At 37.0% G+C, this 14,120-nt stretch overlaps 2 protein-coding genes across 12 annotated transcripts in view; one reads left to right on the forward strand and one right to left on the reverse strand.

Moving 5' to 3' along the window:
- caskin2 (CASK interacting protein 2) overlaps nucleotides 1-6,794 on the forward strand; it is a 46,817-nt gene extending 40,023 nt beyond the window's left edge. For 9 of the 10 annotated variants that reach the window (XM_043253302.1, XM_043253300.1, XM_043253299.1 and 6 more), the window contains 3 exons: nucleotides 1,057-2,664; nucleotides 3,703-3,943; nucleotides 5,215-6,794. In XM_043253302.1, coding sequence (XP_043109237.1) covers nucleotides 1,057-2,664; nucleotides 3,703-3,943; nucleotides 5,215-5,311 — 1,946 coding nt within the window. In that variant the 3' untranslated portion in view covers nucleotides 5,312-6,794. The remainder of the gene's footprint in view (nucleotides 1-1,056; nucleotides 2,665-3,702; nucleotides 3,944-5,214) is intronic. The other variant, XM_043253305.1, reaches the window with a different exon arrangement.
- Nucleotides 6,795-6,871: 77 nt separating this feature from the next.
- On the reverse strand, nucleotides 6,872-10,579 carry nme2a (NME/NM23 nucleoside diphosphate kinase 2a). 2 transcript variants are annotated; one of them, XM_043253380.1, is made up of 5 exons: nucleotides 10,517-10,579; nucleotides 9,733-9,865; nucleotides 8,786-8,887; nucleotides 8,536-8,648; nucleotides 6,872-7,116 (listed from the first exon to the last, which is right to left on the reverse strand). In XM_043253380.1, the coding sequence occupies exons 2-5, from the start codon at nucleotides 9,859-9,861 to the stop codon at nucleotides 6,999-7,001; spliced, it is 462 nt and encodes a 153-aa protein (XP_043109315.1). In that variant the 5' UTR covers nucleotides 9,862-9,865; nucleotides 10,517-10,579; the 3' UTR covers nucleotides 6,872-6,998. The 2 variants fall into 2 exon arrangements, with proteins under 2 accessions (XP_043109315.1, XP_043109314.1); XM_043253379.1 differs by lacking the exon at nucleotides 10,517-10,579 and adding an exon at nucleotides 9,942-10,081.
- Nucleotides 10,580-14,120: the final 3,541 nt, after the last annotated feature.

The following is a 14,120-nucleotide window of genomic DNA, read 5'->3' on the forward strand; positions in this document are numbered from 1 at the left end:
CATGAAACTTGAATATCCATATGCAAGCTTTATTCAAAGTCAAGGGTCAGGTAACACCTTCAAGCCAAAGAATATTCCTAGTCCAGACAAGGGGCTTCGATCAATAAATATCCAGAGGGTTTGACAAGAAGGGTAACCTGATAATATGAGAAATAATCCAGGCAGGGTGCAAACAGTCAAGAAGAGACAAAAGGGTATCCGAAAAACACAGGAAAACAGACTATGAATGAGGCTTAACTACATTTGAGAAACTAGACTGGTTCCATAATGTAGCTATCAAAAGGTGAATGATAAACTCTGAGGTATGAGAGTCAATGCAATTGAAGAGTGACCTCTGGTGGCAAGCAGATCGAAGTCCATGGGCAGGATTTGTGACAATACATGCTAGTGCTGTCAAATGATTAATCACATATATAAATTTATGTAATGTATGTGTGTGTGTACTGGGTATATTTATTCTGTATATATAAATATGACCGCATGCATGTATATATTGAAAAAAAACATATATAAAATATAAGAATATGAATATATAAATTTATAAACATGAAATAATTTCTAAATATATATTTTATGTCTATCTATTTGTATATAATAAATATACACAGACAATACACATACATATATAATGTTAAAAAAAATGATTGTGGATGCAGTTATTCACAATTAGTCGTTTGACAGCACTAATATATAGCACTAATAAATATACACTGTACACACGCACATTATGTAAACAAAAACTTAATTTAAAATTTAAACTCAACTAACTAGCACTAAAAACAACTATTTGTCTTCTTTAAAAAAAAAAAAAACTTTTCTATTTTGATGTTTTAAATGTAATTTATTTCTTGAATAAATTTCCAGCGGCAAGCACACAATAATTATCAATAATATTTTAGTGCCATTAATTTCTTCAAAAAAACGAAACAAAACAAAAACAACATTTGATTTGAATGGTACTTTAGATGGATAGATTGCACAAATGCGTTCAAATGGTACTGTGGATTAAAGCCAAATAATGTGCATCTGTTATATTGACATATTGTTTATCTACAGGCCATCAGAAGAAGCTGATGCTTGCTGTTAAGAAGCTCAGTGACGTCCAGAAGGCTCGTAAGAACCAGGCTGAGGGGCAGGCGTTGCTACAGCGCAGAAGAGCTCCTCCCACCCTCGAGCTTGTGGCCATCGAGCATCACGACAGCTCCGAATGCCCCTCGTCACCTCTATCACCAAAGATGCTTACCTTCCAGGACAGCGAGCTGAGCGTTGAGCTACAGAACGCCATGGCTCGCAGCGGACACGGTGGAGGCCAAGATGCTTTCGGAAACATGACTGGAACGTCCATGCGTCTTAGTCAAGAAAGCATCGGCACACGGTCAGGAGGTTCAGGACGGTCGCAAGAACGTCCAATGGCATCGGTAACCCCCAACAGCCGCTCACAAGAGAGCCTAGGCAGTATGGACAACAGTCCCAGCAAGGAATCTCAGGATAGAAACCAAATATCACCTGTAAAAATGGCGCCAGTGTTGCCGCTACAGCATCATCACTCCTCCTCTGGCAGTCCAGTGAGAACGCCACCCGTAACTACTAGTAAAATAGCACGCTTCGCATATCCTCCCATTCTTACCAAACCTAGACCGGTGGTTTCTCCCTCTCAGCCCCATCATGGATCACCTCATCAGAGGGGCTTCAACTACCTGCAGCATCAAAACTGCAACACGGGAAGCCCAAGTCCAATCAGAGCCCCGCAGCCAAATGACCCATCCCGCTCCAAAAAGCGCACTCAGAGTCTTTCACGTTATGCCATGTCGGATGGAGAGAACGAAGAAGATGACATCTCAACCCCTATGACGACAACCGCCAATGTGGCGTCTTATGCCACGCTCACTCGCAAGCCCGGCCGCAGCCAACCGTCTTACAGTTCCGGTGAGCGCCAAGTGGGCCGCAGTCATTCCTTCGCCATACGTGCCAAGAGGAAAGGTCCCCCTCCTCCCCCTCCAAAGCGACTAAGCTCTGCCCCAAGCAGGGTAACCACAAGTGGGGTCGAAATGGAGAGCGCAGGAAGTGTCCGAAGCATCGCAGCCAGGCTGGAGAGCAATACAGGAAGCCCGAATAAGACATGCAACAGCCCTGTTTTTAAAGCCATGTCCCCAGCCATCTCGCCAAAACATATGGAAAACCGTAGGAGGACCGCTAGTGAATCTTCAACGTACGAAACGAAGCACGGCGGAGAAACTCCTCTGAGGAACCAGCAAGGTTCAACGTCCTCACAGGAGAGCATACCTTTCGCAGAAGAGGGCAAAGTTACCATCAAACAAAGGACCAAAATAGCATCCGCTAAGATAGAGTCTGAGGCCGCTGTTGAAATTCTGAAGCCGGTGCAATCTATCAAATCATCCCTAGAGGTGCCAGAGTTTAACTTAAAGGAATCAGACACAGTCAAAAGAAGACACAAGCCAAAGGAACTGCAGATGAAAGGTCAGGGCACCATCACGCAAATAGGAAATGAGAGGGCCGCTGAGACAGAGATGGTCTCTCGGTGCATGCAGAATGGTGGATTGACAAAAAATCCTTATAAATCTGGCCTCTCTCCCAAACCAGGATCTCCACATAAACCTCCCACCCCTTCTAAGCCCACACGCCATTCTTCTGCAGCAAACTCAGGTACTGCAATGTGTTGAGGCTTTTATTTAAAATAAGAATAGGCACTATGTCTATTTTTTCATATGCGAGTTAAAGAATTGTATTAGAAAAGGTTTTTATTGGAAAAAACTTATTTATTTAATTAATGATAAATATGAGATTTTGAACAAATATTTAATACTTCTAGATTGAAAGAAAAATTAAGCTTTTTTAACATTATTAATAATTTCCTGATCAATGATGACTGGAGTAATACAGCTTTGCCATCATATTGATATTGATTTTATATTGATCTTTGGTGAACTTTTAAAAAAGAGACTTGAACAGTGGTCTAGTTATGAATGTGTAGGTCTTATAAGCTCATTTACAGCACAACTGTGTTAAAGCCTGAAAACAAGACGCTTTGACTGCATGTTAGACATTATATCTTTATATTTGTTAGTCTCAGCTTGACGTATTTATGAAGCATTTATTTCCAATTACCAATAAATCACATCAACACCCATGGATCTGAAAATTGGTCTTTATATGCATGATATAATTTTTATAATGTACAGGAGGTCTAATCACACATTAGAAGCGTTTAAAGATGTTCCGCTTAATTTTTCCATGCTTTTACGTAATCCCATTTGACTAATTAAATGGTAATTAGTGATTTTATGTGTTCAAAATTTATTATGTAGTCAAAAACAGAAATATATAGGGCAGAACTTAATTGTTTTATTAATTAGGACTGATTGGATACAGTGTTACTTTAATATTTTTATTAGTACTTTTACTTGTACCTTTTAGTATTTTTTTTAATAACTATGTATATGTATATGTACCTATATATGTATAATTATTATTATTATTATTATTATATGTATATTTATTTTTTTGTAATATTAGAACTTAAGCATTTATTTGCAACAGTTTCAAATATAAGCCTCTTAAGTTATGATACCACTGAATCAGAAAACTAGTCCTGGGATCCTGACATGGTTCTTACTCCTAACGTACGCTCTCACTAAATTCTTGTTCTATCTCCACCTTTTGGCTGTGGTCAATTTTCCTCAGGAGTGACAGTCAGCGTGGTCCAGAGCGTGGCCTTTGCCGTCTCACCTCCATGTAGTCCTCTGGCTCGCTGTCCACAAAACAAAGCAGCTCAAGGTCAGTGTGTGCTGGCAGGAAAGCCACAGGCTGTGACGGAAGGCCAGAACGTGCTGGTCCACAAACGACTTGAGCAAACCAGCACATCTCTCGAGGCAGCACTTAAAGTTGTGGAGAAGAAGTTGGCTCAGGAAGATCCAGCAGACAGGTAACACAAACGCACTTAGGTTTGTATTTTTGTAAATGTCCTTTTTGTCATGTAATGGGTCAGTCAAAGTATTAAACAGCTTGAAACATCCACTTTTTCCACACGGGAGAGGAAATTCTGTATTCTGTATTTCGATGAGACAGGTTTGCAGATGGTCCTATAATGACTGAATGACCGTTTGTCACGACAAGCCTGCTGGGAAATCTAGCAATAAGTGATCTCCCTAAAACTAGTGTGTGTTTTTCCTTTGACTCTTTGATCGTTTTGGCTGCGATGAAGACAGATTGTTGATGTCCTTATCTCACGGATGGAGACAGATGGTGTCTACAATTTGGACTTTCATTTGACTCCCCTCCTATTTTGTCACAACAAATCCACTCTCAGCAGTGTAGCTGGTCAATCTGTCTGTGTTGAACCACATTTTGCATTTTGAACAGATTTAGCTCATGGCGGAGCATATGCTAATCCAAGATAAACTCCCCCCGTCATAGTCTTTAAATATATAGATGTTGTGAATCTAATCCTGACGGTCCTGCTGGTACTGCTGTCATATAAAGTGTTGAAAACTATATATTGGGTTCCTTTTATTAAAAAAAAAAGTATAAATAAAATGAGTGAAACATGAAGCACTTTAAGCAACATTATGCTACTGTAAATTGACCACAATATATATATATATATATCTCATGCTATTAAATTTTTCAGCAGCCACTACTGCATTTATTGGAGCGCATTTTACAAGAAAATATTAAATTTCTTTCTGCTTAAAGGTTTCACATTTAAATGAATGTTTCTTGGCATATTTCATACTTTTTCATACAGTCCTTTACAAATCATTCTGATATGCTGATTTGGTGCTTTTTGTGCTGCTTAATATTTTTGTGGCAATGGTTGTACTTTTTTTTTATATTTTCTTTGGAGTATCCATCTTTTGTAAAATTATAAATACTGTATCAGTTTAATGTACGCTAAATTATTATTTTTTCAACTCGCAGATTCCAACCTTTACACTTTTGCATATTAATTAAACGTGCGTTCTTATCTGAAATAAAAAGTTATTTTCAAACTATTTAAGTTGAGATAAGTAGTGCATTGCATCGAAGGAAACTGCTCCCACAATGCCTCTCCAACAGTTGCTCGTGGTCCTGAAAATTGCTGTCATTGAAATTGAAAACGACTGCAGGTTGCTTTCAGAGTAAACACCTTTTTAAGAAGTCATACACTTACAATACTCCCATATTAAACCTCGTTCTTTCTCTTCTTTCCCTCAGGGGCATTAGCACAGTGAAGTCAGCTGGGAACATTCTTGATGATATAGGGAACATGTTCGATGATCTTGCTGACCAGCTGGAAGCCATGTTGGATTGACCTACTGTAATTTCTACAGGTATAACCTTTGTGCTGGGCCTTCATATGGGAGCTTCTGGATGTTTTAGACATCTCGCACTTTGTTTACACACTTCAGTGATCCTGCTTACAAGCGTTGGTTTTACAGTTGAATTACACGAGTTAATTTAATGGACCGCAGTGCATTTGTTGGCTGGATCGTGCCTCAGATTTCCAAAAGATCCACTTTAGAACTTCGACGTATCTTTTACTGTTGCTTTCTGCATCTTCGTCTCGCTCGGACAGGACGTATCTGAAGTGAAGATTGCCGAATGTAAGCACTTACTGTTCAGATCATCTGTGCTAAAGCTCTTTCGACAGAGGCTTTAATTTCCTGTTGTGCTCACAGTTGGCCTCTAGCAAATGGATATTCGGTGTAAAATCAAAGTGAGGTACAACCTGAACTTGGTTTCAAGTGTCTGAGATTCATCACTCTTAAAGATCCTGTTCCAAAGCAATAATACAGCTGATCAAAACATAACCAAGAAAGTGCTTGATTTATTAATGACCCAAATGTCATGGACCAAGTATGTTAGACTGTACTGTACAAAAAAAAAAAGGTCCATGCCAGCAGATTCAGTGTTGTACAGTATATTTTTTGTTTCACTGTACATTGTATGTTTCAATCTTTGCAGAAGAACTCAACCAGAGCTTAACATGTTAAGAAAATGACTTTTCTTAGCATATTAATAGTATATTTTGACAACCGTTGTGCTTGGGGGAAAGAGAAAGGTTATATGGATTACATCTATTATATATTTTTGTACCAAAATGATAATTTATTGGGTTTGTCAGGTTAAAAGGGAAAGTCCCTCTTTGTAAATTCTGAAATTGAGAAGCTTTAAAAATAGAAACTGTTGCAAAACGCTACGTTTTTAGGCTCGGCTGACCAAAAGGGAACTTTTATTTTAATAAAATGGGGCCCATGTGTTTAAAACACACAAAAACATCACCATCTGGTAGAATATACAGGATAAGAAGTGTTCATTTCTATTCACTTCTGTGGCACTTTTAGCGTCTTTATGTAGTGTATGCACTATGTATCTTTTATTGTAGATTTATTTCTGCATGTTCTGTACACTGGCAGGACGACCAGTACTTGTCTGAAAGAGACCTTTCTCTAACTGAAATGTTGAAAAAATTGTATACGTAGAAACTGCAAGAAAACCAGACCATCCTGTTTCAGCATGCTTTCTTTTTGTAAGCAACAATCTGGACTTGTTTTGTATTACGTGGCATAATGATATTTTAATGGACAACGGCACTGATGGTGCTGCAGTATCATTTAAATAAGCACTGTGTACTTTATTCCCCAAGTTCATTCCTTACTGCAGTGCTTTGTGCGGCACTGCACTGTTGCTTCGCCTGAGCGGGGCCACCAGTATCATACATTAAGTATAAATAGGCCTCTACTACTTGAAGTATTATGTTTAATAAAATGGTCAAGAGATCAATCCTCAGACTACTCATGTCAAAGTGGCTCTAACATTTGTTTTATTGTACATTACCAGGTCACTGAAACTGTCCTTTGAACACGTGGAAAAGAAATGATTTTTGGTTTTATTGTAAAGACAAACACCAGAAACAGTGGGAATAAAAATGAAAACGGGTTGATTTAAATCAGAAGCACCCGGGAGGGGAAAAAAAGTGCAGAAAAAGAAGAATGCGTTCAGCCGTTGATCCAGCTTTCCTGACATTTGGTGTAGTCAGAGATCTCTTCTGGTTTGAACCACAGGTTGATCTCGGCGTTGGCACTTTCGACAGAATCACTGCCGTGAATGATGTTCCTGAAGTGAAAGCAATTTAATATTAGAAAGAACTGATCGATGGATGCAGGTGATACCCAATCTGTGCGTGGCGAAAGTATTCATACAAGCAAAGCTTAAGACTCTAAAGACGCTTCAGCTAAATATTTAGTTAAGGGTATGAATACTTATGCAGTGGAATCATTTTAGTTTTTTATTTTTAACAAATTTGCAATTAAACCAGTGTTTTTTTTGCTGTGCAGTTATGGTGTATGGAGTGTATAAACTCATTTAAAGCAGTTTAACATAAGGGAGCAACATAAAAATGTGGAGGAAAATGAAGGGGTATGAATACTTTCACAAGGTGTTGTATATGTTTGTTATATTTTTTATAAGTATAATTTTTTTATTTTAAACAACGGGATAATAAGCTTTCTATTGATGTATGGTTAGTTAGGATGGGACAAAATGTCTGAGATTTGAATATCTGGAATCGGAGGGTGAAAAAAAAAAAAGTTGTCCAAATGAAGTCCTAAGCAATTCATATTACTAATAAAAAATTAGGTTTTGAGATATTCAAGTTAGGAAATTAACACACTATCTTTATGGAACATAAAGTTACTTAGTGCCCTTTTTATGGATTTTTTCGGTTCCTTTCATGCAGTGTCTAACACAAATATAAGTGAATGAAAACATCCTGCAAAGTTTTAAATCTGTAAGTTTAAATCTACGCCGTGTGTAAAGTTATTATCTCTCAAAAGAAAGAGTTGACTAAATCATCGAAACGAGTTTAAAGCAGTGTTGATGTCATAATCAAACGTTAGCATATTGCTGTTCATCTTTTTGTTGCTGCTTTTGGGGCGTTAAAAGCTCATGTTGATGTCATAATCAAACGGGTCTGGGTCTTTGTGATGATATTGCACCTGTTCATCTTTTTGTTGCTGCTTTTTCTTAGTCATATTAACGTTAAACTTATTTTCCGTCACAAAACACTGCTTAAATAAAAAATATAGAGACATATATTTTTAAACTCTTCTGGTTTTCAACGAGCTATGAGACAAGTAAAAAAAGACCCAGAGATCGGCTTGGATTCAAAAACTCAACTGTAATTTTTAAAATTGATCAATCGATCAAACGATTGGAAAAAGGAGTCGTTTACAAATAAGGTAAAAATAAATGTATGTTATAAAAAAGTAGTTTGGGACTCCCAAAACCAAAATATGAAACCATAATAGGGGCACTTTAATATATTAATGATTTTTGGCAAAACTGGCATTAAATAATTTTTTTTGTTTTTGATTCGTTTGCTGATCTGAGTGGGTGAATATTCAGCATCTAGCATTCAGACAGTAATTTTGCATTACATTTACATAAGAGATTAATTTTGCTCGTTTTACAAACCATCTGCTATTTAAAACGGTTATCAAAAATATTATTTACAATTACAATGTAAGTTCTTACCGGACAACCTGAACGCAAAAGTCACCTCGGATAGTCCCAGGCTTGGAGTCAATGGGATTAGTCTCGCCGAGCATTACTCTACCGGTTTTTATAACGTTAAAACCCTCCCACACCTAAAAATATATCACAGCAATAACATTAGTGCCCTTCATAAAATGAATGGAGAATATTTATTAGCAATAAGCAAGAAATATTAAGTTCAAAGTGCCCTACATTCGCTCTGTGGGGAAAATTGTATAAATAGGCTTACCATGGCAACCACAGGGCCAGAGGACATATAACTGACAAGACCTGGGAAGAAAGGCCGATCCTTCAGGTCACAGTAATGCTGTCTCAGAAGATCCTCATCGGCCTGCGGTGAAGACAGGCATACAAAACATGAGCAAAAAATGCCTACAAACCATTTTGTAAAATCATATTTTTAAGGCATTATTAAATGTAACTAGATGATCGCATCGAGATATATACAGCGATTGCAACTTTGCAGACCACAAGGACCTAGAATTAGTTCGTAATTGGTTTAACCCTTAGAAGACAAGCTCTAAATAGAGATTTCCGCGATGAGACTAAAAATCTATTAATCAGTTAAGTAATGCATATTAAGAAAATAAATGAAAATGCAGTTGCATGATGTTTTTAAACATTAGAAATCATTATTTAATATTAAAATATTTATATACAATACTGGCGTCTACATATTTTTTTTTTTTTAAGTGACATCTTAGGGTTTTCTAATCATATATCTAAATAACTAGATTTTCACAGGGGGTATAAATAGCAGGTACAGCCTTGAAGACCACAAGGAGCTATAGAATTAAAGTTAGTAATTGATTTAACCCTTAGAAGAAAAGTGTATCTAAGAGAGGGCTTAAGCTTCCTCACACCAAGAATAGAGCTTTTTACAATTCCAGAATAAGTGGATCATTTTTGTTCGTTTGCTAGAAGATGCTGAGGAAACAATGTTATTACAGCGAGAGCTGAGCAGTAATGTTTAACCGTGGTTAAACTAGTGTCAAAATCATGGGGTTAACGCGGTTTAACTGTATTAACCCTGATTTCCATGCTTGCTTTTTCTAAGGTAGGCTATACATGTTCTAAGGTAGGCTATACACAAATAAACGGTGAATGTAGGCTAACTGCCATCTAGCAAAGGCAAGTCCAATCAAAACAATTAAGATTAAAACTAATTCAATTTACCTGGATTAACTTCATAGCAACTAACTTGAAGCCCTTCTGTTCAAAACGCTTGATGATCTCTCCGACAAGTCCCCTCTGCACTCCATCGGGCTTGATGGCAATGAAAGTGCGCTCTTCATTTCCAGACATTGGGCTGAAAATGAAAACAAACGCCTGTAAAACGTGCACAAGAAAAACGTTTGCGACGACAAAAGTGCGTTCAAACTCACGCCGTCGAGCGTTTGGGACACCGGGGTGCAGGTGTGGAGGGGGGTTTGGCTGAGGAAGCCCCTGACCCCATCGCTAATTACATGTCAGTGACTGAGAGAGATCAAGCCCGTACTGACGGCTTAAACCGCGAATAGTGATCTGATCTCATAGCTGTCCTCGCGCATCCGGTCCCAGCACGTTATCTAATCACGTTTTCATTTTAATGAAACTTTATTTAGCCACGTACCTCTTTCAGAAAAAGACAGTGACGGCTATTTTTTTTTGTTTTACAATTTTCGTTTGAATGAGACTTTTCAACAACATTCAAGGTTATTAAAACCACACTTCTGGAAAACTGCTGGCTACTTATATTTGGTAACCTGTTGCGCTCACGTTTGTTTACCAAAGCGGTGGACGCGCTTAATTTGAAGTAGCGTAGATCTGCTCGTGTGCAGCATAGGCTGTTACCAACTTTACGTATCAAATTTACCTGGCTATTTACGTATTAACATATTTGTCAGGTTGACAGTAATAAGATAATAATAATAATAATAATAATAATAATAATAAAAACAATTGAAAATGTTTTTCTTACATTTTCTGACGACAGTCCACGAGTCAAGTTGATTCCTCACGCGTGTGCTTTCACTAATCCACGATCATCTGAGGTAAGTGTTTTATGGAGGTGGGCGGAGACATGGGTTCCAGTGCTGTGGCATTCGGTGGTTTTAATCTATTGCGATGGGATCCGAAGCTTAATACGTAAAACATATACATTTACTAAATGATTCATATATATATATATATATATATATATATATATATATATATATATATATATATATATATATATATATATATATATATATATATATATATATATATATATATATATATATATATATATATATATATATATATATATATATATATATATATATATATATATATATATATAGTATAAATAAGATAGGGCTTGTTGCAACACTCCATTCCAATTAAAATTTCTGAGAGTAAGTCAAATGTTTAGAGGCATTCTATTTAACATCCCATATTGATGATGATGATGAAAATAATAATAATAATAATAATAATAATAATAATAATAATAATAATGAAAATAATACTTTCCATTTTATTATTTTAAATTGTAGATTTTATTTTAAAATGATTAAATTTTCATTTTTAATTTAAAAAATGTTCTTGAAAAAATCAACTTGTGTATGCATCTCTATTTATAAATGCATTAATTATAATAAAAATTGTCTGTAGTGTAACTTGAGTATCTTGTCAACATTCTTTTAAACTGAGCTCTAATGAGTTATGGTGGTTGTAACCTGTAATAGCATATCAAAATTCATTACGTGATCATAGCATTATTGTGAAGTATATTAGAGAATGATAAAATATCTAATTCGTTAAGTGCACCCAAAGCAATTTATCCACAGGGCACTAATCTAGCAGCACAGGGGCAGCGAGGGACTGATCAGAGCTCCATTTAAGCCATGCATTGCATTCTGTACATTCATGGCCATTATCTGTAGAACATATTTCCCTGGTGTGAGATTTGGGACCCATTAGACCATCTGTACAGTTAAGAAATATGCAGCAAATCCCTCAGCATCATGTACTGAGTTAATCCTTAGGGAATCACTTCACTGCAGTCATGTCAGTTACTTATATGCACTTCCACACACTCTTTTCCGCAGTTCCGCATTAAATGTTTTATGCATCTGTCAGTTCAGTATCTAATGCATGCACAGTGTAGTGACACACTTGGCTCTTGTTCTTGTAACACTATTATTTGACCATTAGTGGAGTCTTTTGACAACTTGCAGTGAAGGCATGCGAGGCAGTTAAATTTCAGCCTGGGTATTTGGATGACAGTAGTTCCTGGCAATTAAATGTTACAATTTGGTGGCTTGTAAGTCCCAGTCCCCTTAAATAAAGTATTACACTGCACTGACAATAAAATGAAATGCAGGAGTGTGGAAAGAAGTTATCATTGCTCATACGAGTAAGTGCATTTATATATACATATACACATATACACACACTATATATATATATATATATATATATATATATATATATATATATATAGCCAAAGGTATTTGCTCATCTACCTTGACTTGCATATGAATTTAAGTGACATCCCATTCCTAATCCACAGGGTTCAATATGTTGTTCCACCCTTTGCAGTTTCAACTCTTCTGGGCAGGCTGTCCACAAGGTCTAGGAGTGTATTTATGGGATTTTTTGACCATTCTTCCAGAAGCGCATTTGTGAGGTCACACACTGATGTTGGATGAGAAGGCCTTGCTCTCAGTTTCCGCTCTAATTCATCCCAAAGGTGTTCTATCGGGGTGAGGTCAAGAGGCTGTGCAGGCCAGTTAAGTTCATCCACACCAGGCTTATTCATGTCTTTATGGACCTTGCTTTGTACACTGGAGCACAGTCATGTTGGAAGAGGAAGGGGCCAGCTCAAACTGTTCCCACAAAGTTGTCCAAAATGTCTTGGTATGCTGAATCATTCCTTTCGTTCCTTTCACTGGAACTAAAGGGCCAAGCCCAGCTCTTGAAAAACAACCCCACACCATAATCCCACCTCCACCAAACTTTACACTCGGCATAATGCAGTCAGACAAGTACCGTTCTCCTGGCAACCACCAAACCCAGACTCATCCATCAGATTGCCAGATGGAGAAGCGTGATTGGTCACTCCAGAGAATGTGTCTCCACTGCTCTAGAGTCCAGTCGCAGCATGCTTTACACCACTGCATCCGGCACTTTGCATTGTACTTGATGTATGGCTTGGATGCTGAGTTACTGTTGTTCCCAAACGTTTCTATGTTCTTATAATACAGCTGACAGTTGACTGTGGAATATTTAGGAGCGAGGAAATTTCAAGACCGGATTTGTTGCACATGTGGTATCCTATCACAGTTCCACACTGAAATTCACTGAGCTCCTGAGAGCGAGCTTTCTTTCACAAATATTTGTTAAAACAGTTGCATGGCTGTGTGCTTGATTTTATACACCTGTGGCCATGGAAGTGATTGGAACACCTGATTTTGATGGGTGAGCGAATAATTTTGGCAATATAGTGTTTGTGTTTGTGTGTGTATATATGTATATATATATATATATATATATATATATATATATATATATATATATATATATATATATATATATATATATAGCACACATCAAAATTGAAATCAGTTCATTGGTGGGTGAAAGTGTAAATGTATGCTTTGTTGTCTTGATTTCAATTTACTTCTTTCTATTTAATCTCTGTTTTAGTCACATTTATAAAACATCCCAACATTTCCAGAATTCAGGCGATATGTACATTTCGGCAGTCATACACACATGAAAAATTAATCATAGAAGTAAAAACACACATTAATGCAGTATGTGCAACTTTCCCATATTATACAGCCCTACCAAAGTTTATGTGTTCTCAGTCTATCCATTTCAAATATGACCCTGAAATGACAAGAATGACTGCCGATAAACTCTGTCCAGTTTTAGTAATAATTCATGTTTGTATTCTCAGCTCATCATTCCTATTTGCAGTCAATGCAGTTTTGGCAACAGAGGGATTTATGATGCTGACCCTGAGAAAAAGACAAGAAACAAACAAGTCAAATGCCCCCAGTAACCCAAACATTGACACTGTGCTACTGGGTGGTCATATTACTGGCCACATTTTTTTTTTAGCAAAAGTTGGACCTTCATAAGTGAGTGTCAATTCAACAGAACCTGACAGGAACAATAATGTGGTCCGAAAGTGCAGTCACATTTACTGTTCTGTGAATTTTCAAGAGTGTAATCCATGCGATATAAAGCCTGAGGGTGAAATATTTCCCCATTCTGCAAGTTGGACAAGAGAATTTGTTGAATTGTCCAAAAGACAAAGCTGCTTAGTTTAAAAGTGAGAGTTCTTCTGTTGCAACACGCTTGACAGGAAAAAAAATCCCTCATTTTTTTGAAATATGACCGCAACTTAAAAGAACAGTTCACCCCAAAACGACAATTTGCTGAATATTTTCTCACATACTGTCTATCCAATGTAAAGATGAGATTGTTTCTTCAGTAGAACAAATTTGGAGAACTTCAGCATTACAACAGTTGCTCACCAATAGATCCTCTAAAGTGAATGGTTGCCATCATAATAAGAGTTTGAGCAG

This window comes from Puntigrus tetrazona, chromosome 12 (assembly GCF_018831695.1).
Source record: "Puntigrus tetrazona isolate hp1 chromosome 12, ASM1883169v1, whole genome shotgun sequence".
Taxonomy (NCBI): Eukaryota; Metazoa; Chordata; class Actinopteri; order Cypriniformes; family Cyprinidae; genus Puntigrus; species Puntigrus tetrazona.

Bases quoted from the DNA above. Each gene is read 5' to 3' on its own strand.
- nme2a (XM_043253379.1), bottom strand. From the start codon at position 10,012: ATGGGGTCAGGGGCTTCCTCAGCCAAACCCCCCTCCACACCTGCACCC. The intron at 9,866-9,941 runs GTGAGTTTGAAC...TTTCATTTTCAG, and splicing joins TGTCCCAAACGCTCGACGGC to CCCAATGTCTGGAAATGAAG. The intron at 8,888-9,732 runs GTAAATTGAATT...TCTTCACCGCAG, and splicing joins TTGCTATGAAGTTAATCCAG to GCCGATGAGGATCTTCTGAG.